The sequence below is a fragment of the Microcaecilia unicolor genome, chromosome 11 (genome assembly GCF_901765095.1).
Source record: "Microcaecilia unicolor chromosome 11, aMicUni1.1, whole genome shotgun sequence".
Lineage (NCBI taxonomy): Eukaryota > Metazoa > Chordata > Amphibia > Gymnophiona > Siphonopidae > Microcaecilia > Microcaecilia unicolor.
Window position 1 is genome coordinate 29,078,173 of NC_044041.1, and position 27,977 is coordinate 29,106,149.

The 27,977-nt window shown below is 47.0% G+C and overlaps 1 protein-coding gene across 3 annotated transcripts in view; it reads left to right on the top strand.

The window, feature by feature from the left end:
- The window catches only part of SSH1 (slingshot protein phosphatase 1), a 120,121-nt gene that overhangs the window by 44,798 nt on the left and 47,346 nt on the right, over positions 1 to 27,977 (top strand). For 2 of the 3 annotated variants that reach the window (XM_030217277.1, XM_030217275.1), the window contains 3 exons: positions 18,840 to 18,907; positions 22,419 to 22,540; positions 24,992 to 25,060. In XM_030217277.1, the coding sequence (XP_030073137.1) occupies positions 18,840 to 18,907; positions 22,419 to 22,540; positions 24,992 to 25,060 (259 nt within the window). The remainder of the gene's footprint in view (positions 1 to 18,839; positions 18,908 to 22,418; positions 22,541 to 24,991; positions 25,061 to 27,977) is intronic. The other variant, XM_030217276.1, reaches the window with a different exon arrangement.

The following is a 27,977-nucleotide window of genomic DNA, read 5'->3' on the forward strand; positions in this document are numbered from 1 at the left end:
CCACTAAGCCACCAGGTAAAGAACCCTTAGGTCCTCACTGATAAGGGGGGGGTTGAGGGGTTGTGATTTGGGGGCAAATAGGAAGGAAGCACATTCAATTCCTTTGGACTTTCTGTCATTTGCCATGCGGGAATGGGTAGTGCGGCTTTGTAAAAGAATCCCTTACAGTCTAAGAGCAATATTTACTAACGTGTTAATGTTTTAATATGCATTCTTGCACACTAACGTAATTTATTGCAAGCGCCATTATTCCGAATGGGATCTAGGGCCAGATGCACTAAAGTCGTTGTCAGAGCTGTTCCCTACCGAATTCCATAGCGAATCGGTAGGGAACGGCTATGCATCAAGGAAAGGGAATGCAAATGAGCTACTTCTTGTAGTTCACTTGCATTCTCTATTCCATCGTAAAACAGTCGGCCAATCGGCCGGTCGAGCATGCGCAGAGCAGCAAAGCGTTATGCTGGCTGCTCTGCGCATGCCAAAATACGCTCGAAGACGCCGCACCGCTCACCCCCCACCCCCCCCGCCGCCATAATAAAAACAAAAGTGCAATTGAGGCCGGCCATCGAAAAAAGCCGTCCATTTTTGCCGTCATTCACCTCCGCAATAATAAAAAAACATCTTTTTTTGGCCGTGCATCCACTCAGCTGAGAGACCTGGAAGTCTCTGAGCCAATCACAGCACGTTCAAACGTGCTGTGATTGGCTCAGAGACTTCCAGGTCTCAGCTGAGTGAAGCACGGCCAAAAAAGACGTTTTTTATTATTGCGGAAGTGAATGACGGCAAAAACGGACGGGTTTTTTCGATGGCCGGCCTCAACTGCACTTTTGTTTTTATTATTGCGGTAGGGAGCGTAAAGACTTTTATAGTGGTTTTTCATCAGTTTTCAATCCCGTGCAGCCCCAACGATAGGTACAGACCTCTCGTTAGAGTTTCCAGTGTTAAGGCAATCGGAAAAGCTTAGTGCATCTCATTACAATAGGGTTTCTACACAATTTGCTCATCATTCCGTTTTCGTTAGCTGCTACCGTCGTCGTAAAATGGCTTTTAGTGCATGCCAGGGTTTACTACTTGCTCGTTAATGGCTCGTTAGGTTTAGTGCATTTGGCCCCTAGTTACTAATAACTTGTTATTGACTTTAAGATGTATTCCTTGCAAAATAATGCATGTCAAATGCATTCACACATTTAATAAATCTAGCCCTTCGTTTCTGTGTGAAGCAGCTGAGGGTGAAGTCGCTTGCCTAGGGTCATCTGTGGAAGAGATAGGATTTGAACCTGAGATTTCCTAGATCTCGGCCTATTGTTCTAACCACTGACTACTCCTTCACACCACATTTATGCCTGGGACCCTGATACAAATGTGTACAGCTGTGCCCAGATGTCACTTGTATTCCCCAGAAGCAGAAGGAAGCGATTAAAGACGTTAAACCCCTTGTAAAGAAATCATTAATCTGAAAGAGAAAGGGAGAGTGTACAGATCCTGTATTTATGGGGCATTTTTCTGCCAGCTTATTTATTAAAAAATAAAATGTATGTTTATTGCTACAACAGCTGTAACAGACCTCTGTGGTGTAAGTTTAAATACATTTCACTTCTGAGTTCTCCATCCCTGTGCTAAACTTTTATAACTTTTCTTCCTTGTTGCCCAGTGACATGGGAAATGGTAAACAACAAGTGTGCTCACATTTTGGCTCATTATACGGTTTAGTTCATTTCTGGGTAAAGTCCAGCATCCCGGCTTTGTTCAGCATGTAGACATACTGTCTTCCATCCCTGGAAAAGAAAATGCCTGTTCTTTCTGGCTTGCTGGAGAATTCCTGGCATTTCATCTCCTCCTTTTCCCGCTTGTTATGATTTTGCAATCTGTGGATGAATAAAAAGTCGTCAGCGATCTCAGGATTCAGTCTAGCTGTCCTGTCTTCCGCAGTCCGTCCTGCAGTAGAAGATGTCTTCTTAAAAGATGTGCTGGTAGCAGGAATGTACAAGATCCCCCGTGCAGATTTTGCTAGTTGTGGCCAGCATGTTTGCTTGCTTTTCCAAAAAATCAAAATAGCGTTGTCTGCATCACTCAAACGTAAATAACAGTCCAGTTCATTAACAGGCTTCAAAGTAGAAAATGACACGGGGACAAAGTTTGCCCCCGTCCCCATCCCCGCGGTTACTGCGGGTCCCCGTGTCATTCTCTAACCTCCACCGCCAAGGACTGTACTGAAATCACTGTTTACTTAGCCAAAATGAATAGTTCTTTTCCTTTTCTGCCGCTGCTGTCAAATGAATTGCGTCATTGGAGATTTGCAGTGCCACTGTGCCAGGAACTCCTGTAACAAAGCCTGCTGGAGGAAAAGAGTACCGTATTTTTCGGACTATAAGACGCACTTTTTTCCCCAAAAATTTGGGAGGAAAATGGGGGGTGCGTCTTATAGTCCGAAGGTAGATTTGGCTGGCTGGCTGGCCAGCTGGCCGCCCGCCCTCCGAGTTCGGGGCCGCCCTCCCCCCGGCCCTGTCACCACTTCTCCCTACTCACGTCACGCGATCTTCCCTGGTGGTCTAGTGACGTCGGGGCAGGAAAGAGCCTCCTCTCCATCCTCCTGTATGCAGCCTGACGGTCTCGGCGAGATTCAAAATGGCCGCCGAGACTGCAATTCTCGGCGGCCATTTTGAATCTCGCCGAGACCGTCAGGCTGCATACAGGAGGATGGAGAGCAGCGCGCTGGGCAGGAAAGAGGGGGCTCTTTCCTGCCCCGACGTCACTAGACCACCAGGGAAGATCGCGTGATGTGAGTAGGGAGAAGTGGTGACAGGGCGATCCCGAACTCGGACAAGATGCACCGGAGCACCTAGGTTTTAGAGGAGGGAAAAAGGAAAATTTTTTTTTCCTATTTCCCTCCTCTAAAACCTAGGTGCGTCTTATGGTCCGGTGCGTCTTATAGTCCGAAAAATACGGTATGTTGCTTGCTAGAACCCAGGAGGAGTATCGCCCCCGAGCACCAAGATGTGCACTAAACACAAAAATGGGGAAAGCAAGCGCAGACCGGCGTATAGAATTCTTTCCAGCCCCTTTTCATGTGTGTGTACATGCTTGTGTTTGTATCAGTGAGATTGGTAGCCAAATATTTCTCTAGTTTGACAAAAATAATAAAATGAAACACCAAGAGGCGAATTTTCAAAGCACAGACTCACAAAGTTTCATAGTAAGCATAAGCGCTTTGAAAATGAGCCTCCCAAGTGTAATAATATATCTGACTGCTAGATGTCGCTGTCAATCCTCATGGGATTATTTCCAGTTCCTCTGCTTGTGAGGGGATGCGTGTGGGTGCATCTTGTGATCTCTGTGTTTGTCTGCGACTGAGAGAAGAGGCAGTTTGAGAGAAGCAGTTTCCAAACTGCTATTTTATTGATTTATTTGGATTTATCAACCGCCTTTATGAAGAGATTTACCCCAAGGTGGTATACAGTAGGTGTGGTGTCTAATGGTTAGTGCAGCAGGCTTTGATCCTGGCAACCTGGGTTGAATTCCCACTGCAGCTCCTTGTGACCTTGGGCAAGTCACTTAACCCTCCATTGCCCCAGGTACAAAAAAACTTTAGAGTGTGAGCCCCCTAGGGACAGAGAAAGTACCTGTAACTAATGTGTACAGCACTGTGTACGTCTAGTAGAACTATAGTTATTAGTAGTAGTACAGTTTAACATCATACTTACAATTTTGTTAACAGTATAACAATAGTAAAATGAGCAAGTAAAGACATAAATACAATACATAGTAACATAGTAGATGACGGCAGAAAAAGACCTGCATGGTCCATCTAGTCTGCCCAAGATAAACTCATATGTGTATACCTTACCTTGAATTTGTACCTGTCTTTTTCAGGGCACAGACCGTATAAGTCTGCCCAGCAGTATTTCCCGCCTCCCAACCACCAGTCCCGCCTCCCATCACTGGCTCTGGTACAGACCGTATAAGTCTGCCCTCCCCTATCCTAGCCTCCCAACCACCAACCCCTCTTCCCCCCACCTGCTCCGCCACCCAATTTCAGCTAAGCTTCTGAGGATCCATTCCTTCTGCACAGGATTCCTTTATGCATATCCCACGCATGTTTGAATTCCGTTACCGTTTTCATCTCCACCACCTCCCCAAGCGTCCACCACCCTCTCTGTGAAAAAATACTTCCTGACATCTTTCCTGAGTCTACCCCCCTTCAATCTCATTTCATGTCCTCTCGTTCTACCGCCTTCCCATCTCCGGAAAAGATTTGTTTGCGGATTAATACCTTTCAAATATTTGAACGTCTGTATCATATCACCCCTGTTCCTCCTTTCCTCCAGGGTATACATGTTCAGGTCCGCAAGTCTCTCCTCATACGTCTTGGAACGCAAATCCCATACCATACAGCAATAATAGGGCTACCATGAAACAGGATCAAAAATATACATATTTAACAGCCCCTGACTCAGCCCCTGTGTGGGCAAAACACGGCCTGTGTCGGGCATTATTCTGGTTTGTGTTTTACCGATAAGCATTTATTTTCATCTCGATCTGCTTGTTTTGTTTCTACGTTGCCTTATGGTTGCCCTGCTGTTTTCTGCTAACCTAAAATTAAGACAGTAAAAGGGTAGAAATATTGGCTGGTTATGACCACTGTAACCCAGCCGTTCACTGCCGGTACCCGGACGTGGCCTGGTAATTAAATATCTGGGAACAAACAGGAGAGTAGGGTATTCGATGACACTTGCAACCATAAGGAAACGGGGAGTCCAAGTTGTTATAAGAGTTTATTGCATAGATTACATATCTGAGACTCGACACGGTGCCGTGTTTCGACGTGGCCGCCTGCGTCAGGAGTCAGTGTGTTTGATCAATCAACAAGGAGCTGAAAAGGCTCCTGATGTATGACAAAAAGGCATCCCCTGAAAATGGATTGCCTCGAATCACAAAAACCAAACTAACGTGCAAGAGACTTCTCTAGCGAGAAAAATGAATATCTGGGCTCACATTAGCCCATGGCTGTGAACGGCTTAAAAACTGCTGACTGCCATGGGCTGAATATTGAAGCCAAATAATTTTAAGATGTAAGTTGGCCAGAACACCATTTAGAAAGAACTAGTTCCCTGCGGGAGAAAGTCATCTAGAGTTCAAGGTAGCCATGTGCAGCAGAATGGAGGCTTCCGTGTCCTGCTGGAGACCACGGTATGAAGTGCCACCCACACTTACCAGGCCACTTAACATTACAGCGTTTGATCTTCTGAGTCGTCTTTTTGCACAGAGCTTGAGGAAACAGAGAAAGCTTTGTGTAGTCTTACTCCTGCTGCTTGCCCAAGGTCTTCCAAACATCTATCTGCCTTCTAACCGATGGGGGGTAGGCGTAGAAAGAAGCATATCTCTACAGGGACATTTACTGTCTGAGCAAGGGGCAGGAAGCAGCAGTGACAACCGGTGGAGGGGGGGGGGGGGGGGGGCTCTGAAACACCTACGTAGATGAAAATGCATTTACAAAGTCTTGTATTTAGACTCCCTCAGCCCAATCCATAAAGTAATTTACAGCCATACATTTTCCTCTTATTCTCCCACTTTCCTTCCCTATTCCTAAACCCAAGCTCGTCCCCTTAATCTTACTCGGAATCTTCTCGTATTCATGTCACTTCTCTTTTGATTCCCTTCTGTTAGAAGTTTCTATCAGGTAATAAGCCTGCTCTGCTGCCCTTGACCCAGTTCTACACAGATCTACGTCAACATAATAACTTTGTCAATATGAACACCCATTCCTTACTAGGTATTTTTTGTGTCTGAAGAAAAGCAGCGGGCAAGCATAGATAATCCTTTTGTGGTGGGCAAACGAAGGGTTAAGATAGAGATCCAAATAGGTTATGCAGTATGGTAACAGAATCTAGCAGGCTGTATAGGCCCTGAGGTCTTAATCCACTGTCCTATTCAGTGTTTAGGTTTCCGTGTTTCACAGAATAATGTTCTGCTAGTACAAAGTCAGGTGGAATTAGGTTGGAGGAAGGAAGGTGCGTGTAGTGATTTGCATTTTCAAATCGCCCACATTGTCTTTCTGTCACGTACTTTCCCCAAGGCCTTGTATCAAATCCCATCCTCTCTCTATTCCCTTTCCCTGTTTCAACACAGTAGCAAAGTGTGGAGATATGTGGAGGGGCATAATCGAAGGGGTCGCCCAAGTTTTGCTGAGGACGTCCTCGCAAAACATCCCGGTGGAGGGGTGGGGAAACCCGTATTATCGAAACAAGATGGACGTCCATCTTTCGTTTCGATAATACAGTCGGGGACGCCCAAATCTTGACATTTAGGTCGTCCTTAGAGATGGTCATCCCTAGACTTGGTCGTTTCTGATTTTTGGCGATAATGGAAACCAAGGACACCCATCTCAGAAACGACCAAATGCAAGCCCTTTGGTTGTGGGAGGAGCCAGCATTCGTAGTGCACTGGTCCCCCTGACATGCCAGGACACCAGCCGGGCACATAGCTCCCTTACCTTGTGTGCTGAGCCCCCCCCTCAAAACCCCCTTAAAACCCACTACCCACCACTGTATATCACTACCCTAGCCATTACGGGTGAAGGGGCACCTAGATGTGGGTACAGTGGGTTCGTGGTGGGTTTTGGATGGCTCACATTTACCACCACAAGTGTAACAGGTGGAGGGAGGTGGGGATGGGCCTGGGTCCGCCTGCCTGAAGTGCACTGCAGTACTCACTAAAACTGCTCCAGGGACCTGCATACTGCTGCGAGGGACCTATGACATTTGAGGCTGGCATAAATTATTTTTAAAGAGTTTTTTGAGTGTGGGAGGGGGTTAGTGACCACTGGAGGAGTAAGGGGAGGTGATCCCTGATTCTCTCTGGTGGTCATCTGGTCATTTCGGTCACTTTTTTATGGCTTGGTTGTAAGAAAAACAGGACCAGGTAAAGTTGTCCAAGTGCTCGTCAGGGACGCCCTTTTTTTCCCATTATCGGTTGAGGACGGCCATGTGTTAGGCACGCCCAAGTCCCGCCTTCGCTACGCCTCCGACACGCCCCCCGTGAACTTTGGTCGTCCCCGCGACGGAAAGCAGTTGGGTACGCCCAAAATCGGCTTTCGATTATGCCGATTTGGGGGCCCCCTTGAGAAGGACGCCCATCTTCCGATTTGTGTCAAAAGATGGGCGTCCTTCTCTTTCAAAAATAAGCCTGATGGTATTCCACGCTCAGGACTGGTATTAGACATGCTGGGGCTGAAGGCAAAAAAATTTGGGAAGGGCCCCAAAGGAAAGGCTTGGGTCCCCTTTGGCTTGTACAGCTGTAACGCCAGGTCCTGCGTACAGGTAGCCCTAAATAAAGACTGTAGTGGACGTAGGGGGATTGATAAAGTGTTGCTTTCCACATCTTACTGGGTAGCAGGAGCGTAGCCAGACTTCGAGGTGGGAGGGGGCCAGAGCCCAAAGTGAGGGGGCACATTTTGGTCCCCCTCCCCACCACTCCCCACCACCCCCTTGTCGCCCCCCACCCACCCACTGTCGCTGCTGCTGCTGCTACACATATCTTGGCCAGCTGAAGCACCGCCGCCACACATGCCTTGGCTGGCAGAGGTCCTCAATGAAAACTGGATCTGTGCCCTGGTTTGGCTGGTGGGGGTCCTCAACCCCCTCCACCTGAAGTGCTCTTTCCAGCGCTGGTCTCCGGCGCCGCCGCCGCATTTCCTGCCCTGCTCTCTCTCTTCCCCTTCTGTCATGTCTGGCATGCTCGTTTTAATGAAATTGAGCATGCGCGCCAGATGTGAGGGGCACAGATCCAGTTTTGGGGGCCGTGGCCCCCGTAGCTACGTCACAGCTGGGTAGGATGCCAGTCTAGATGGGCCATACCATATTCTGCTGTGCTATACACTGAACTTCATTTTCACGGGGAAACTCCATAGTTTCAAAATTGCCCCCCCCCCCCCCCCCGGCATTTAGACCACCTTGGGTGTCTGTAACTGTTGTAGAAGCAAAAATGCTTATTTGCTTCAGGAGCCTGTAGTAATCGCATTGGAGTGGCCTAGTGGTTAGGGTGGTGGACTTTGATCCTGGGGAACCGAGTTCGATTCCCACTTCAGGCACAGGCAGCTCCTTGTGACTCTGGGCAAGTCACTTAACCCTCCATTGCCCCATGTAAGCCGCATTGAGCCTGCCATGAGTGGGAAAGCGCAGGGTACAAATGTAACAAAAATCAAATAGATACTATTGGAGATTCTACATGGAATGTTGCTACTATTGGAGATTCTACATGGAATGTTGCTAGCACATTCCATGTAGAAGCCTGCGCGGCCACATTGGTGATCTGCAAGGGCCGACTTCTACATGGAATGTTGCTAGTGGAATAGCAACATTCTGTGTAGAATCTCAAACTGTAGCAACAGTGGAGGAGTGGCCTAGTGGTTAGGGTGGTGGACTTTGGTCCTGAGGAACTGAGTTCGATTCCCACTTCAGGCACAGGCAACTCCTTGTGACTCTGGGCAAGTCACTTAACCCTCCATTGCCCCAGGTACAAATAAGTACCTGTATACAATATGTAAGCCGCATTGAGCAGAAGCCTGCGCGGCCACATTGCTGATCTGCAAGGGCCGACTTCTACATGGAATGTTGCTAGTGGAATAGCAACATTCCATGTAGAATCTCAAATAGTAGCAACAGTGGAGGAGTGGCCTAGTGGTTAGGGTGGTGGACTTTGGTCCTGGGGAACTGAGGAACTGAGTTCGATTCCCACTTCAGGCACAGGCAGCTCCTTGTGACTCTGGGCAAGTCACTTAACCCTCCATTGCCCCAGGTACAAATAAGTACCTGTATATGTAAGCCGCATTGGGCCTGCCATGAGTGAGAAAGTGCGGGGAACAAATTAAAAAAAAAAAAAAATCCAGAAAAAAAGTCTTTCTTGTAATCGTTTCTGACAGATCACTGGCTGAACTGTAGATTTGTAATAAAAACGTTATCGCTGGGGGAGACCGCACCATGCGGGGGGAAGGCTTGTGCTTTGATAGTACATTTTTAAAATGTATGATTCATTGCTTCCGAGAGATTTTCCTTTCCTGTAGAAAGAAGAAAAAAATCAGCAGGCCAGAATGGTACCCAGTGGTTCACTGAAACACAATGAATTGGATGATCAATTCTTCCTTTCTTAGTCGAGTGTTGGAAGTGGATTGTGCAGTGCAGAGGATGCAGTTTAAAATGGTCTTCACTTTTCTTTGTTGGAATGAAGGTTGAATGCTTTTTATTCATAGTGTAATGAACGCAACCATTTCCAAAAGACTCTTGGCTAGAGAATGACAACGGGAATGGGGACCCGCAGTAACCGCGGGGATGGGGCAGGGACAGATCCAAAGGGGATGGGGACAGAGCGCGTGAGAACGCAGACAAACTTTGTCCCCGTGTCACTTTCTTCTTTGAGGCCTGTTAATAAACTGGTTTGTTATTTATGTTTGATTGATGCAGATGACAATATATATATTTTTTTTTTTTGAAAAACAAGCAATCATAAGTACATAAGTACATAAGTAGTGCCATACTGGGAAAGACCAAAGGTCCATCTAGCCCAGCATCCTGTCACCGACAGTGGCCAATCCAGGTCAAGGGCACCTGGCACGCTCCCCAAACGTAAAAACATTCCAGACAAGTTATACCTAAAAATGCGGAATTTTTCCAAGTCCATTTAATAGCGGTCTATGGACTTGTCCTTTAGGAATCTATCTAACCCCTTTTTAAACTCCGTCAAGCTAACCGCCCGTACCACGTTCTCCGGCAACGAATTCCAGAGTCTAATTACACGTTGGGTGAAAAAACATTTTCTCCGATTCGTTTTAAATTTACCACACTGTAGCTTTAACTCATGCCCTCTAGTCCTAGTATTTTTGGATAGCGTGAACAGTCGCTTCACATCCACCCGATCCATTCCACTCATTATTTTATACACTTCTATCATATCTCCCCTCAGCCGTCTCTTCTCCAAGCTGAAAAGCCCTAGCCTTCTCAGCCTCTCTTCATAGGAAAGTTGTCCCATCCCCACTATCATTTTCGTCGCCCTTCGCTGTACCTTTTCCAATTCTACTATATCTTTTTTGAGATACGGAGACCAGTACTGAACACAATACTCCAGGTGCGGTCGCACCATGGAGCGATACAACGGCATTATAACATCCGCACACCTGGACTCCATACCCTTCCTAATAACACCCAACATTCTATTCGCTTTCCTAGCCGCAGCAGCACACTGAGCAGAAGGTTTCAACGTATCATCGACGACGACACCCAGATCCCTTTCTTGATCCGTAACTCCTAACGCGGAACCTTGCAAGACGTAGCTATAATTCGGGTTCCTCTTACCCACATGCATCACTTTGCACTTGTCAACATTGAACTTCATCTGCCACTTGCATGCTGGCCACAACTAGCAAAATTTGCATGGAGGATCCTGTACATCCTGCTACCAGCACATCTTCTAAGAAGACAACTTCTATTCCAGGAAGGACTGTGGAAGACAGGAGAGCTAGATTGAATCCTGAGATTGTTGATGATTTCTTATTTATCTACAGATTAAAAAGCCATAACAGTGCTTCATAGGGCATAGTTCTTCCCTTTAGGGCATACAGAACTCCCTGGACATTTTAACAGGGTGGATTAGGATTCCTTGGGGTAGTAGAAATCAGCTATTGTTGGGGTTGGAAGGGTAGAGGGTGGTGGTGAGGAGGGTTATTATAGCTGATCGCTGTTATTATTGTTTTCTATTCGTAATTTATACACAACAGTTGCACGGCATATTCCTTTTTATACTTGAATAAAAAAATGTGAATATAAATCATAAGTGTTCGAGGCTTCTGCAGATGAGAACAGAGCCCATGGGGATGGGACGGGGACAAACCCGCGGGGAAGGGATGAGGACGGAGACAGGGCCTGCGGGGATGGGGTGGGGACAGGGACAAATTTTATCCCCGTGTCATTCTCTATTCTTGGCTACGAAAAAACCAGGAAGTTCAAAGGAATGGGGAGTGTGTAAACAGAGAAAAAAAGGGGCCTTTACGACTGAACGCTGAATTTGCCGACTCAGCTATGTACAGATACTTTATCTGAGTAAAGGTACTTTTGCTATTTCTGCACTGAGACCTGAGAAAATAAATAAAGCAGATTCTGTATATCACGCCTAAAAAATCCATGCAGAAAAAAAATATGCCTAGATTTAGACGTACTTTATAGAATACGCCTACATTTTGGCGCTGTTTATAGAATACACTGAGTGGCCGACCACACGATTAAATTTAGTCGCGGGCATTTACAGGAGGACCTTGCGAGACTGGGAGATTGGGCGTGCAAGTGGCAGATGAAGTTCAATGTTGACAAGTGCAAAGTGATGCATGTGGGTAAGAGGAACCCGAATTATAGCTACGTCTTGCAAGGTTCCGCGTTAGGAGTTACGGATCAAGAAAGGGATCTGGGTGTCGTCGTCGATGATACGCTGAAACCTTCTGCTCAGTGTGCTGCTGCGGCTAGGAAAGCGAATAGAATGTTGGGTGTTATTAGGAAGGGTATGGAGTCCAGGTGTGCGGATGTTATAATGCCGTTGTATCGCTCCATGGTGCGACCGCACCTGGAGTATTGTGTTCAGTACTGGTCTCCGTATCTCAAAAAAGATATAGTAGAATTGGAAAAGGTACAGCGAAGGGCGACGAAAATGATAGTGGGGATGGGACGACTTTCCTACGAAGAGAGGCTGAGAAGGCTAGGGCTTTTCAGCTTGGAGAAGAGACGGCTGAGGGGAGATATGATAGAAGTGTATAAAATAATGAGTGGAATGGATCGGGTGGATGTGAAGCGACTGTTCACGCTATCCAAAAATACTAGGACTAGAGGGCATGAGTTGAAGCTACAGTGTGGTAAATTTAAAACGAATCGGAGAAAATTTTTCTTCACCCAACGTGTAATTAGACTCTGGAATTCGTTGCCGGAGAACGTGGTACGGGCGGTTAGCTTGACGGAGTTTAAAAAGGGGTTAGATAGATTCCTAAAGGACAAGTCCATAGACCGCTATTAAATGGACTTGGAAAAATTCCGCATTTTTAGGTATAACTTGTCTGGAATGTTTTTACGTTTGGGGAGCGTGCCAGGTGCCCTTGACCTGGATTGGCCACTGTCGGTGACAGGATGCTGGGCTAGATGGACCTTTGGTCTTTCCCAGTATGGCACTACTTATGTACTTATGTACTTATCAAAAGTATAACTTGGTGTTAATGCCATGTCTAAATTAGGCACAGACCGGGTGTATTCTATAACAACACATATAGATTTTAGAAACTCCCACAACCCACCCATTCCCAATCATGGCCACACCCCCTTTTCAGCTATGCGCATTAGAATTTACGTGCATCACTTTACAGAATATGCTGAGACAGTTGTGCGTGTAAATTCTAATTAATGCCAATTAGTGTCAATTGCTTGTTAATTGGCAATTAGCACTGATTGGCTTGATAACTAATTAAGTTGCATGCGCAGATCCAGAATATGACTGGATTTGCACGTGCAACGACAGTCGCACTTTATAGAATCCTGGGGGGAGAGAAGCGCGACGAAAATGATACAGGGAATGGGATGACTTCCCGATGAGGAAAGGCTGAAGTAGCTAGGGCTCTTCAGCTTGAAGAAAAGATAGCTAAGGGGAGATACGATAGAGGTCTATAAAATAATGAGTGGAGTGGAACGGGTAGATGTGAATCAATTTGTTTACTCTTTCCAAAAATACTAGGACTGGGGGGGCATGCAGTGAAGCCACAAAGTAGTAAGTTTAAAACAAATCGGAGAAATTTTTTCTTCACTCATAAACTCTGGAATTCGTTGCCAGAGAATGTGGTAAAGTTGGTTAGCTTAGCGGGGTTTAAAAAAGGTCTGGACAGCTTCCTAAAGGAAAATTCCATAGACCATTATTAAAATGACTTGGGGAAAATCCACTGCTTATTTCTGGGATAAGCAGCATAAAATGTATTGAACCTTTTGGGGATCTTGCCAGGTATTTGTGACTTGGATTGGCCACTGTTGGAAACAGGATGCTGGGCTTGATGGACCTTTGGTCTGTCTCAGTGTGGCAATACTTATGCATATTATGACTGTGTAGTTTTGTCTGCATCAGAAAAGATTTTACAGATTCTTTGTGATCAGCACCCATGGCTCGCTGCATAAGTGGCTCTGAATATTGCTGTTCTAAGATGTTGACTGTCCTAAGACGGAAACTCTTATAGCGCTAACGGTGCTGAAGCTATGCTCGGAACAGATGTGTTGCAGAGGTTTGTAAGAATAAGCAGTCAGCCGCACAGAACAGTCTGTTGGGGTATGTCTGATACAGAGGCACGAGGGAAAGGCACGGCCTGGTACTGTGTGTTTAGTGCTTAGTAATCACATCTTCAGGACACAAAAGACTGTTTGAGTACCAGTGCTCAGGTCCGATTTCCCTGGTGTCAGCAGTTTCAGATACTCTGCCTTCGTTCTTTCGCTGGGACGATCTGTTGTATGCTGCAAATGCTATCTATAGCTAAACCTTTTCATTCACATGCCAGCAGTGGCATTCCTAGGGGGGCTGACACCCGGGGTGGATCGCCGATGCGCCCCGCCCCCCGGGTGCAGCGCCCCCCCCCCGGAACAGCGCGACACCCCCCCCCCGGCGAAAGAACCCCCCCCGGGTGCACGCCGCTGAGGGGGGGGGGGGGGGGGTGCCGCGCGCCTGCCAGCTCTTCGTTTTCATGCTCCCTCTGCCCCGGAACAGGAAGTAACCTGTTCCAGGGCAAAGGGAGCATGAAAACGAAGAGCCGACAGGCACGCGGCACCCCCCCCCCCAGCGGCGTGCACCTGAGGCGGACCGCCCCCACCGCCCCCCCCCCCCTTGGTACGCCACTGCATGCCAGTACGTTTGTCAAGTTTTCTTTTTCTACTATGACCGGGGTTTGCTCACCCTGTTACCTGGGTTTTCATGGTTAATAGGGGGAGGTGAACTGGGCCAGCAGAGGATGCTGTCATTGGCTCCAGTCAGGGACCTGGAGGCTGTCTTTTTGTCTTTGGATGCTGTTAGGACTTAAGGAGAAGGGTTTTGGCAAAGAACCTGAGAGGGTCAGGTCTGGTGCAAGGGCATTGGACTCCCTGGGCAAACCTTCAGACTTATGACCCTTCCCCCACTCCTGCCCCACATCTGCCCTCCTCTTCCAGTGCATATATATTATATCTCACACACACACACATAATGAGAGCAATTTCCAAAAACCATCTACCCAGATAAATTGACTGTTTGAAAGTTGCCCACCCTTCCTTCAAGTAAAGTTTGTGTGGCTTTGACTACAGCTGTTTTTTTGCTGCCCCACCCCCTGAGAAACAGCTGGCCTAGGTGACTGTTTAGTCTAAGTGGGCCCTAGAGAGAGTTGCATGGGGGGGGGGGGGAGTAAGTAAGAGGAAAGGAAGAGAAGTTGGGAACATGAGAGGACTGCAGTGGGTGGGAATGAAGGAAGAGGAGGGGAAGGGCTGCAGGGTGTTGGGGAGGGGAGCAAAAGAGGGCCATATGTGAGAGGGAGGACTGGGTAGTGGAAGGAAGGTGAGAGAGACCACTAGCAGGAAAAGGGGAGAAAGGAGAAGGAGGGCTGCATTGAAGGGAGGGGGGGGAGGTGGTGCAGGAAGTGAAATACATGGCAAATCCATTTCTTCCATGGCAAGGAGACCAGAGAAGAAAATGTGGAGTGGAGGAGTGGCCTAGTGGTTAGGCTGGTGGACTTTGGTCCTGAGGAACTGAGTTTGATTCCCACTTCAGGCACAGGCAGCTCCTTGTGACTCTGGGCAAGTCACTTAACCCTCCATTGCCCCATGTAAGCCGCATTGAGCCTGCCATGAGTGGGAAAGTGCGGGGTACAAATGTAACAAAAATAAAATAGATACTATTGGAGATTCTACATGGAATGTTGCTACTATTGGAGATTCTACATGGAATGTTGCTATTCCACTAGCAACATTCCATGTAGAAGGCTGCGCAGGCTTCTGTTTCTGTGAGTCTGACGTCCTGCACGTACGTGCAGGACGTCAGACTCATTGAAGCAGAAGCCTGCGCGGCCACATTGGTGGAATAGCAACATTCCATGTAGAATCTCAAATAGTAGCAACAGTGGAGGAGTGGTCTAGTGGTTAGGGTGGTGGACTCTGGTCCTGGGGAACTGAGGAACTGAGTTCAGATTTCCACTTCAGGCACAGGCAGCTCCTTGTGACTCTGGGCAAGTCAATTAACCCTCCATTGCCCCATGTAAGCCGCATTGAGCCTGCCATGAGTGGGAAAGTGCGGGGTACAAATGTAACAAAAATAAAATAGATACTATTGGAGATTCTACATGGAATGTTGCTACTATTGGAGATTCTACATGGAATGTTGCTATTCCACTAGCAACATTCCATGTAGAAGGCTGCGCAGGCTTCTGTTTCTGTGAGTCTGACGTCCTGCACGTACGTGCAGGACGTCAGACTCACAGAAGCAGAAGCCTGCGCGGCCACATTGGTGGAATAGCAACATTCCATGTAGAATCTCAAATAGTAGCAACAGTGGAGGAGTGGTCTAGTGGTTAGGGTGGTGGACTCTGGTCCTGGGGAACTGAGGAACTGAGTTCAGATTTCCACTTCAGGCACAGGCAGCTCCTTGTGACTCTGGGCAAGTCAATTAACCCTCCATTGCCCCATGTAAGCCGCATTGAGCCTGCCATGAGTGGGAAAATGCGGGGTACAAATGTAACAAAAAAAAATGTCCAATTCCTACTTATCACCATATGAGCTCAATAACCAGTCTTGACATTTAGAGGTGGCCGGCTCAAATCCCACTGCTGCTCCTTGTGACCTTGGGCAAATCACTTAACCCTCCATTGCCTCAGGTACAAACTTAGATTGTGAGCCCTCCTGGGACAGAGAAATATCCAGAGTACCTGAATGTAACTCACCTTGAGCTACTACTGAAAAAGGTGTGAGCAAAATCCAAATAAATAAAGAAAAGGGATCTGCTTTTACTACTACTACTACTACTACTATTTAGCATTTCTATAGCGCTACAAGGCATACGCAGCGCTGCACAAACATAGAAGAAAGACAGTCCCTGCTCAAAGAGCTTACAATCTAATAGACAAAAAAGTAAATAAAGTAATCAAATCAATTAATGTGAACGGGAAGGAAGAGAGGAGGGTAGGTGGAGGCGAGTGGTTACAAGTGGTTAGGAGTCAAAAGCAATGTTAAAGAGGTGGGCTTTCAGTCTAGATTTAAAGGTGGCCAGAGCCCTGCAATCCAAGTGAGGACAGGGTATCGAGAAGTATGCTGTGATCGACAGTGTCAAAAGCAGCGGAAAGATCAAGAAGAATGAGGATGGAATATTGACCTCCCCACAGACACAAAATAAGCAAATTTAGTCTGAAACCTATTGCCAGTGTAATTACTAAACCTGCAGTGTGTAATTAGAGCTTGCAACAAGTGTGAGTCTGAGCTGAGCCCAGTGAAAGAGAATGAACTGCCAAACAGGTTTTAACTGAAGCAGCTGTCAGCCTTGGTCCGTCAACCTCTTCTTCACAAAGCCGCTGCTGCTGCTCCTTGGCCACTTTTAAAAAAGCACCAAACTTAGGGGCCCTTTTACCAGAGGCGTAGCCAGACTTCGGTGGGAAAGGGTCCAGAGCCTGAGGTGAGGGGGGCACATTTTAGCCCCCCCCCCCGCCATTGCCGACCTCCCCCCCCCCCCCGCAGCCACCACCACCACCACCAACTTTGACCCCCCCCCCCCCCGCCAACCCTCCCCCATCGCCTACCTTTGCTGGCGGGGGACCCCAACCTTACAAAGTGCAGGACATCAGACTCACAGAAACAGAACGAAGCCTTGTGCCAGAAGAAGAGGACCTCGGCTGGTGGGGGTTGGGGTCCCCCGCCAGCAAAAGTAGCCCACGGCGACAGCGGCGGTGACGGGACGATTGGCGGCGGGACGGGGGGTCAAGAGGGTCGTCGGCAGGGGGGTCCAGGGCCAAATCTACGGGGCCCAGGCCCCCGTGGCCCCAGATAGCTACACCACTGCCTTCTACTAAGCCACGTAGGCGCCTACGCGTCCCCGACATGCGCCAGTGTTGAGTTACCGGCTACCGTACGGCCCTTGCGGTAATTTCATTTTTGACGTGCGTCTGGTACAGTACATGCACCGGAAAATATTTTTAATTTCTGGTGCGCGGACGGTAATTGGCATTTTACACACGTAGACCATTACTGCCAGGTCAAAACTTTTTTGCCAAAAATGGACGTGCGGCAAAATGAAAATTGCCGCGCGTCCATTTTTGGCAAAAAATTTTTTAAAAAGGCATTTTTTTTACAGGTGCGCTGAAAAATGATTCTGCGCACACCCAAAACGTGCGTCTACCGCAAGCCATTTTTCAGCGCACCTTAGTAAAAGGGCCCCTTACTTATGTGTTATGTATTTATGAATGAGCATCGTCCTCAAAGAACTCCAGTGTGAATAACGAGCATAAAAACTTCACCCACCAATCTCCACCCTGAATTACAGTATAATAACTCTGACCCCCCCTCCCAGCCCCTCAGCCATTCATACCCACCCTACAGTATCATTGTCAACAGAGTGCTCCATCAAATCACTTCCGATCTTCCTCAAAAACTTGAATTAATAATCATACCTTCACTCTCCAACTGAAAGTTGTCGATGAACCTCCAAACAAAGCTCCAGTGGGAGGGTATCCCGTAGCTTCCGGGTGAGGTAAGAAAATACACCTTTTCAGGTACTCATCAGCTGTACCTCGGAAGAAGTAGGAAAGGCCACCGGTGTTTTGCCGTGAAGATATTGTACTGAGCGCTTACGGAGAGCAAAGAGCTGATAAGTAAATGGGACCATTGAGGTGGAGGCGCTTCTGTATAGTTGACCGTTTCACTGGGAATTACCATTCAGAGAACATCACAGCAGGGTATAAGGGAAAGGAAACACTTCGGGCCGACATTTAGACCGTGGGAGTTAGCCTGGATATTTAATGCTGGGTCGTTTCCGGTGACCAGCATTGATGGGTCCTTTTACTAAGGTGTGCTAAAATAAATGGGCCTGTGGCAGTGTAGTTGCGTGTTTTGGACGCGCGTAGATCCATTTTTTAGTTCACCTGTAAAAATGCCTTTTAAAAAATTTCGACTGAAAATGGATGTGTGGCAAAATGAAAATTGACGCGCGTTCATTTTGGGTCTGAGAACTTACCGCCAGCCATTGACTTAGTGGTAAGGTCTCACGCGTTAACCTTGCAGTAATGGTCTACACTCGTCAAATGCCTTTTACCGCCCGGTAGCGTCACATGCCAGAAAATAAAAATGATTTTCTGGTGCGTGTAGGGGACACTCATCAAAAATGAAATTACCACCTGGGCAGTAACTCTGAATTGGGGAGCGTTGGGCGCTGGTAGGTGCTTATGCGGCTTAGTAAAAGGGCCTCTGAATATCCAGTGTGTTTTTGGTTGGTTCAAAGTTTTTTTAAATTTGAACCAGCTAAAGATAGGCCTGGTATTCACATGGCCAAATATGGCCATCCGCTATCCACAACCTGTCCTGGGAGACCACCAGCTAATCAGGTTTTTCAGGATATCCCTAATGAATATGCATAAGAGATTTGCATAAAATGAAGGTGACAGACATGCAGATCTGTTTTATGCATGTTTATTAGAGATATTTTGAGAACGTGAGTGGCTGGTGGTCCCCTGGACATATTTGAAAACCACTGATCTATATATACTGTGTTTCTACATTAAGCATCGTGACAGGGTTTGGTTTTAAGGGGAGTTTCTGATGGTTTTTATCTTGTTCTAGCAGGTGATTTGCCTCAGCATCTGCAGGTTATGATCAACCTTCTTCGCTGTGAGGACAGGATCAAATTGGTAAGTATTCTAAATCCGACGACAGCAATTTAAAGCAGCACCCCAAGCTCTTATAACCGTGTGAGGCCTTATGACTATAACAAAATGACTTGGATATAACAAAAGAGAGGGAACGAAGTACAAACTAAAGTCCAAACAAAAAAAAAAAAAACAGCACCACGGGCCTTTAAAAATGGAACACAAACGTTTGGATACAGAAATTGAAAGTGCCTTGGTGCTTTGTAGCTTTTACTATATGAGACATAAGTACATAAGTAATGCCATACTGGGAAAAGACCAAGGGTCCATCGAGCCCAGCATCTTGTCCACGACAGCGGCCAATCCAGGCCAAGGGCACCTGGCAAGCTTCCCAAAAGTACAAACATTCTATACATGTTATTCCTGGGATTTTGGATTTTTCCAAGTCCGTTTAGTAGCGGTTTATGGACTTGTCCTTTAGGAAACCGTCCAACCCGTTTTTAAACTCTGCTAAGCTAACCGCCTTCACCACATTTTCCGGCAATGAATTCCAACATATTATTCCTTACCCCAGACGTGGGGGAAGGAATAATATATTGTAGAGGAATATATTCGAGTTATTCCCCAAGTTTTCCACGTCATCACTGTGACCCCTGACGCAGGTGCTAGTCACCGAAACACGGCCCGTGTCGGGTCTTTTTGTCAAGGCTCATTCATTAAAGAACTGTGTTCCATTTTTAAAGGCCCCTGGTGCTGTTATTTTGTTTGTTTATAACAAAATGACTGTCAGTCGTTCCCTCACTACCAGACTGTATGACTTGATGCCTTTTCGTATTGGGGGGGAGGGGGGGGAGGGTGGAGGGAGCAACAGAAGTTTTGAATATTTTTTTTAACTCATTTATTGAAACGATGAAAAAACCAATTACAAACAATGGAATGCCATATAGCACAATACAGCTAACAAAAACAACAAAAAAACTTCAATAGATCATTAGCTAATACATCCCCCTGCTAAACTTACTCCCCCCATCCCTTCTGACCCCGTATCAGTGGAGGAGTGGCCTAGTGGTTAGGGTGGTGGACTTTGGTCCTGGGGAACTGAGGAACTGAGTTCGATTCCCGGCACAGGCAGCTCCTTGTGACTCTGGGCAAGTCACTTAACCCTCCATTGCCCCATGTAAGCCGCATTGAGCCTGCCATGAGTGGGAAAGCGCAGAGTACAAATGTAACAAAAATAAAATAGATACTATTGGAGATTCTACATGGAATGTTGCTACTATTGGAGATTCTACATGGAATGTTGCTTTTCCACTAGCAACATTCCATGTAGAAGGCTGCGCAGGCTTCTGTTTCTGTGAGTCTGACGTCCTGCACGTACGTGCAGGACGTCAGACTCACAGAAGCAGAAGTCTGCGCGGCCACATTGGTGATCCATGTAGAATCTGAAATAGTAGCAACAGTGGAGGAGTGGCCTAGTGGTTAGGGTGGTGGACTTTGGTCCTGGGGAACTGAGGAACTGAGTTTGATTTCCGGCACAGGCAGCTCCTTGTGACTCTGGGCAAGTCACTTAACCCTCCATTGCCCCATGTAAGCCGCATTGAACCTGCCATGAGTGGGAAAGCGCGGGGTACAAATGTAACAAAAAAACAAAAAAAAAAATCATGGTGATGCTGACTTTTGAGTTTGCAACTGTTCATATAGCTGACAAATTTTGTTAAAGGTCTCCATATTACCTCTCAGCGCTGTCAGTTTTGACATTTGGTAAAGAGAGTCCACTTTTTATTTGTTACATTTATATCCCACATTTCCCCACCTATTTGCAGGCTCAATGTGGCTTATATAGTACCGTAGAGGCATTCGCCAGTCCAGTAAAGAAACAAATACATGTGGTTATTATGGTTGAGTAAGGAACATATGTTTCAGTTACAATGGGAATCAAGGAGAGGAAAGATTGTTTAGTGTCCAGTACCAATGGCGTAGCTACGTGGGGCCAAGGGGGCCTGGGCCGTATCACCTGCATATCCGGAAGAGTCTGTTGTTTCCAAGCTCTGGCAAGCGCTATTTTCGCTGCTGTCAGGTATTGAGTTGCCAGTCTGTGACGAGAAGGTACCATTGTTGTAGGTTTAAAGTGAAGAAGGCAATGCTCTACCTTACATGGGAATGGCGGCTGAAGAACTTGACATCTGAGACGTCACTGCCTTCCAGTCGTCTTGTATCTTTGGACAATCCCACCAAATATGCATGAACGTGCCTCTTAGCCCTACATGCACGCCGAAGTTTTGGATATTAATACACTTCTTTTAAACTGGGCTGAAACAGTGGTGTAGCCAGAAGACAATTTTTGGGTGGGCCAGCAGGTTGAATGGGTGGGCACTACAACCCCAACCCCCCACACGCAGCGCGCAGCACATTTAAAGTTATCGGCGCTGCCTCCAGTCACCTTTTCCCACCGTGGCGCTGCCTCCTCTCCTGCACTTCATGGTCTCTGTCTCCCACCCCCGCGGCAGCGCTCTATCGGCGCTGCCTGCCTGACAGCTGCAAGACGTGGCGCGACGACATCCTGCTCCGAGACCTTCCCTCTGCCGCGTGCAATCCACCCTGCGTAAACAGGAAGTTGAATCAACGCGGCAGAGGGAAGGCCCCGGAGCAGGAGGACGTCGCGCCGCGTCTGTCAGCTGTCAGGCAGGCAGCGCTGATAGCAAATTGAAAGCGCTGCCGTGAGGGTGGGAGACAGAGACTGCAAAGTGCAGGAGAGGAGGCAGCGCTACGGCGGGGGTGGGAGAAGCTGAGGATGGGCCTGAGACGAAACTGGGTGGGCCTGGGCCCATCCAGGCCCACCCGTAGCTACGCCCCTGGGCTGAAGGCAAGTGACTGTTCAGATACAATAGCTATTTCCCTCTCCAGTGGGTTTTACAATCTAAAAGCTAGACTTATCAACCTGCATTAATGCACATTAATACACACTTAATACAACATTATTAGTACATAGACCGGATTAAGAATAATGGAGCTTCCTTTAGTTCAGTCAGTCATGAACGCTGTTGAAAAAACAACCGTCTGACCCTGGCGCAGCTAGACGAAACGCTGGCCATCGTTGGCATGTGGAGGACAAAAAGTATTCAGCTTAGTACAATGAGCTGTTCAAAGTTCATATACTCTTTAAAGGAATTGTATAGAATTAAGTTTGAGTACTGTTACAATTTTGTATTCTTATCCAATGGAGGTTTTTTTTGCCAATGATCAAGCGGCCATGCTTCCACGGCATTTAGCCGAGAGCGTCTTCCGGCTTTTTCCTCCGTATTTTTGAATACAATTTGTTCACCGCTCACTAAGCATTATATAGAGAATCGTGTTGATTTATGGTTTCGATGAGAAGATTTTGATTCTTTTCCTCATTAGATATTTAGTTTAGCCCTGCCTTTAATAACATGTGTTAGATCGCATTAACACAGGTTAGTAAATTGAACCCTGAGTTTGTACCTGAGGCAGAGGAGGGTGCCCATGGCTCATCTGCTGATCGTGTGCTCACAGTGACCTGATGACCTGTTTCTAGGCTGTACGTTTGGAAAGTGCCTGGTCAGACCGTGTCAGGTACATGGTAGTGGTGTACAGCAGTGGGCGCCAAGACACTGAAGAAAACATCTTACTTGGAGTGGATTTTTCCAGCAAGGAAAGGTAGGACAGTCACTTCTCTTGTGTTTTATTTATGGGCATCTGAATATGTGTGTGTAAATTACTGTTCTCTTATTTTATTTGTATTCCACAAGTGGTGTACATCCTTTCACTAATAATAAATGATAATCTCTCTATATAAAAGGCAAAACCAACGTTCTATGAAGCCTCCAGCCGGAAGTGTGAAGGGGGCGAGATATCCGGTTTCCCTATGAGTGTCTGCCCCGCCCTCTCTGTAACACAGTCAATGAAGGAAAACAGCAGAGCACGAAATCAAATCGCTGGCTCTGTAACAGTGAAGGACTCAGAGGGGGGAGGGGAGAGAGGCCAGAGGGCAGGGACACACACACTCCCACATGCACACAGAAGAAAACCTTGCTAGCCCCCGTTTCATTTGCATCAGAAACGGGGCTTTTTAGAGCACGAAATCAAATCGCTGGCTCTGTAACACTGAAGGACTCAGAGGGGGGAGGGGAGAGAGGCCAGAGGGCAGGGACACACACACTCCCACATGCACACAGAAGAAAACATTGCTAGCCCCCGTTTCATTTGCATCAGAAACGGGGCTTTTTAGAGCACGAAATCAAATCGCTGGCTCTGTAACACTGAAGGACTCAGAGGGGGGAGGGGAGAGAGGCCAGAGGGCAGGGACACACACACTCCCACATGCACACAGAAGAAAACCTTGCTAGCCCCCGTTTCATTTGCATCAGAAACGGGGCTTTTTTACTATCTCTCTATATAAAAGGCAACACCAACGTTCTATGAAGCCTCCAGCCGGAAGTGTGAAGGGGGCGAGATATCCGGTTTCCCTATGAGTGTCTGCCCCGCCCTCTCTGTAACACAGTCAGTGAAGGAAAACAGCAGAGCAGGAAATCAAATCGCTGGCTCTGTAACACTGAAGGACTCAGAGGGGGGAGGGGAGAGAGGCCAGAGGGAGGGACACACACACTCCCACATGCACACAGAAGAAAACCTTGCTAGCCCCCGTTTCATTTGCATCAGAAACGGGGCTTTTTTACTAGTAATAAAATAAAATCCTATATAATAAAACTCACCCTCAACGTTCTGAGGACACTGACGTCACTGTCAGTTCCTCCGGGCACTTCCTTCCAGTTCGAAGGGTTCGTGGTGGTGAAGCCACCAAAATCACTGTGTTGGGGCCCCGCCCTCGCGTCAAACGTGATGATGTCGAGGGCGGAGCAACGGCGTCAGTGGCTTCACAACCAACGACTCAGCACATTGAAGGTGGCGTTGGCGTGCGTTGACGAGGTCCGCAACAATGGCGGTCAGTGCCTTCACAACGCCGAAGGGGTGAGCAGGGGTTCGGGAGGAAAACCTTGCTAGCGCTCGTTTCATTTGCGCCTGAAACGGGCATGTTTTACTAGTAATCATATATGACATGCACAGCATTACAAGTTTCTTACTTATCCTACCTAACATCATATAACTCATTTAATCCCCCCCCCCCCTTTATAATCGATCAATATTGAAATACAAAGGAAACCCGTTTAGAAGGAAAGGATCCATAGAAGCTTAGCGGAGATTAGGAAGCAACACCGGTAATTGGGAAGCAAAGCTAGTACTGGGCAAACTTTTACGGTCTGATTGTGGCTGGACAGATTCAGCTTCAGAAGTTGGCGACTAAGGACAGTGCTGGCCGGACTTCTACGGTCCATGCCCTGAAAATGGCAAGGACAAATTAAGATCAGGTATACGTATGAACTATCACATTATACCTTATGCTAGGAGTTTATCTTGCGCAGACTGGATGGACCGTACAGGTCTTTATCTGCTGTCATCTACTATGTTACTGTGTTATAATAACTATTGACTATCTGGTCGATATTCAAAACAATTTAACCGGCCAGAAATGGCCACTGACTGCTTAAATCGCTTAAACTGGATAGTTAGTGCTGAAGGCCAGACATGGCCCAGCATTGAATATCTGGGAATAAGGCCAGTGGCAGCCTGCAAAACGCTCACCGCTTCCAGTTGAATATTTACCATCAAGGGGGTTTTTAACGTTTTTAGCTTGCAGTAAAAATCAGCCAGAAATGCCAGTGCATTTTCGGCTGAAATCTGAACCCGGATTTGGGGTCGGTTTTTGTGCTGAAACTGAAATTCAGTCTGCTTGTAGACAAGATGCTCAGGTGTATGCATAAATTATTGAATACTGTATTATAATTTTTGCACGATCTAGCTTGCACCAAGACATGGAATATTGCTATAGGGCTGGTGTACCTGATCATACGTTACATTTAAGCACATTTTTGGCCACTTGTGCTAGTATTCAATAAGTAAAAGTAGGCCCCTAATTTTCGTTATGGTGAAAATAGGCCTGTAGTTGGTGCCCTGTTTTAGACTTAGTCTCTAGTTGTTATTTTTTTGTGCAATTTTCCTACTCGCAGGGCAGCGTCTGAATGCTGAATTCTGTTTTCTCTTTCATCCTAGTACGAGCTGTACCATCGGCATGGTGCTGCATCTCTGGAGCGACACCAAGATACATCTTGATGGAGATGGGTAAGTGCAAAGGGGCAGAGTAGTCTAAGGCGGGACATGAGCAAGGGGGCTGGGAGAGCCCTCAGTTTGGAAACACATGACTGCGGGTTGGAAAATCCAGGCTGCAGCACTGCAGAGCTGAGCAGCAACACTGGGCCCCTCCCTATAAGAAGGAAAAATGGTACAGTTATTGCAGTGCATCCAGGAGGTTGCAGTTAAACAGTCATTCTTTAAAAAGGCAAAATAATGTAGTTTGGTACAGGTGAGATTTTATGGCTCATAACAGGGGCGGAGCCAGACTTTGGTGGGAGGGGGGGTCCAGAGCCCGAGGTGAGGGGGCACATTTTAGTCCCCCCCCCCCCGGCGCTGCCACCCCCCCCCTCCGCCACAGCTGAACCCCACCCCCTCCCCCACTGCCGAACCCCCCCCCCCCCCCCCCCCCCCGTCACCAACTGTGACTAGAACAAAGCCTTGTGTTGGATTGGGAAGAAGAGGACTTCAGCTCGGCTGGTGGTGGGTTGGCGGCGGGAGGGGGGGTCGAGAGGGTCATTAGCAGGGGGGTCCAGGGGCAAATCTACAGGGGCCCAGGCCCCCGTGGCCCCATACTGGCTACGCCACTGGCTCATAATGAGATGGGCGTTTTTTTTTTTGTATAACTGATGAATTTTGTGGATACAGCCTTGCTAGAAAAGGAACATTCAGGATTACGTAGCAGGCTGTTTATTTAATATTATGGACATCTTCCATACTTTGTGAGGAGGTTACTATGTTATAGGATCAATGCCAGATTGCACATGCGTGGTCTGATTTATTTTTATTTATTTATTTAGATTTTGCTCACACCTTTTTCAGTAGTAGCTCAAGGTGAGTTACATTCAGGTACTCTGGATATTTCTCTGTCCCAGGAGGACTCACAATCTAAGTTTGTACCTGAGGTAATAGAGGGTTAAGTGACTTGCCCAAGATCACAAAGAGCAGCAGTGGGATTTGAACCGGCCACCTCTGGATTGCAAGACCAGTGCTCTACCCACTAGGCCACTCCTCCACTAGCAACATTCCATCTAGAATCTCAAATAGTAGCAACATTCCATGTAGAATCTTCAATAGCAGCAACATTCCATATATTTATTTATTCAGATTTTGCTCACACCTTTTTCAGTAGTAGCTCAAGGTGAGTTACATTCAGGTACTCTGGATATTTCCCTGTCCCAGGAGGGCTCACAATCTAAGTTTGTACCTGAGGTAATGGAGGGTTAAGTGACTTGCCCAAGATCACAAAGAGCAGCAGTGGGATTTGAACCGGCCACCTCTGGATTGCAAAACCTGTGCTCTAACCACTAGGCCACTCCTCCACTCCACACATGATTGATCAGACACGCAGACTCTTGAGCTAACTTGGATTAGGATGTGGCAGAATATAATTCACAGCAGGTACAAATTGGATTAGAAGTGATTTCTACATGAATCTATATCTGTGGAGCAAATCTTAAATGCTATTAAAATTAAATTTGGATAGAACTTGCACCTTGCAGATATAGCTTTATAGACTAAATATAGACTAAATTGATGACTTTCAGTCCAGTCCTCAGGGACCACCTGGCCAGTCGGGTTTTCAGGATATCCACAATGAAATATGCATGAGAGAGAGAAGGCAGTGCATGCTTGACTAAATAACCTAACTTAAGAAAATGAAAGTGCTCAGCCCTACTGTTTCTATTCAGAGGTCTGTCTGTCTCTCCGGAGGTTAGTTTGTGTGCGGGCATTCCAAGGCCAAATCCTTGGGACGCTGCAAAGCCACATCGGTGGCTCTGCTATGGGGCAGCTTACGATGTCTGCAGCTTATAACAGTCCAAAGAGTCCAGGAGGCATTCAGATTCTTCCAGTGCTGGCATGCAGGGCAGGATTTGCACCAGGTGCTTGCAGCAACATAGGTAAATTCTAGTAGAAAGTCAGCACAAAATAAGTCTGGAGCTCAGAGAAGAAGACAGAGAGACTTAGTCTTAGTTATTTTTAAAAGATTTTTCTTCGTATTACAAATGCTGTGTGATTTGGCTATACCACAGTACAGGACGACTAGACTGATCAAGCAAAAGTCCTTCCCAAGGCCACTCCCATCCGAGAATCTTCTGTTTCAGGGTGATTCTGGAAGGTCTATTGTTCATTGTTCAGCTTGGCTTCATATAGATACAATGTTCATCAAGGTCATGAGGATTCTGTCGAGTCAGCTTCTTTCGTTGCTCAGAACAATATCCCGTTTGTCGAGTAATAAGCAGTGCAGAAGTCAGCGCAGGTTGGACAGTTCCAGAATCCTTTAGTGACAGGCTGTGTTTTAGCCACTGATGTAGCCTAGGCTGGCTCCTGTTATGTTGCTGTTTGACACATTTCTGTGTTTTAAAGGGCCAGCTCCCCGCTTTGAGAGTAGTTATCTGGTAAACTGGCTTGACTGGCCCCTCCCCTGCCCAGCTGAAAGAATGTGCATGCCTTGATCACACCGGGGAGGCGGTTATTTGATGACAGTGCACCCGGTCAGACTTCTATGGTCTATGTCCCAGAAACACCAAAGACTGACCAAGATCAAGTAAATAATATCAACGTTCATTGTTGATTTTAAATCTTGAATTCATAATGCTGTCACTTACTATGATACTATGAAAATTCTCAAAAAGGTGCCTGTGTGCCTTTTATCAAATAGGCTCCTACAGTAATCTCAAACTGAGACGAGTGTAATTATGCACACGCACTCCGTAAGGGTTCTGTGTTTCGAGCATTCCACTGTTCTTCAGGGATAATTCCTTCTTTAATAAAACTTGCGGCCCAGCTTTGACTTGCTCTTATCTCTCTATATAAAAGGCAACCCCAACGTTCTAATGAAGCCTCCGCGGAAGTTGAGGCGCCCGAGATATCCGGTGTGCCCCTGAGTGTCTGCACCGCCCTCGCG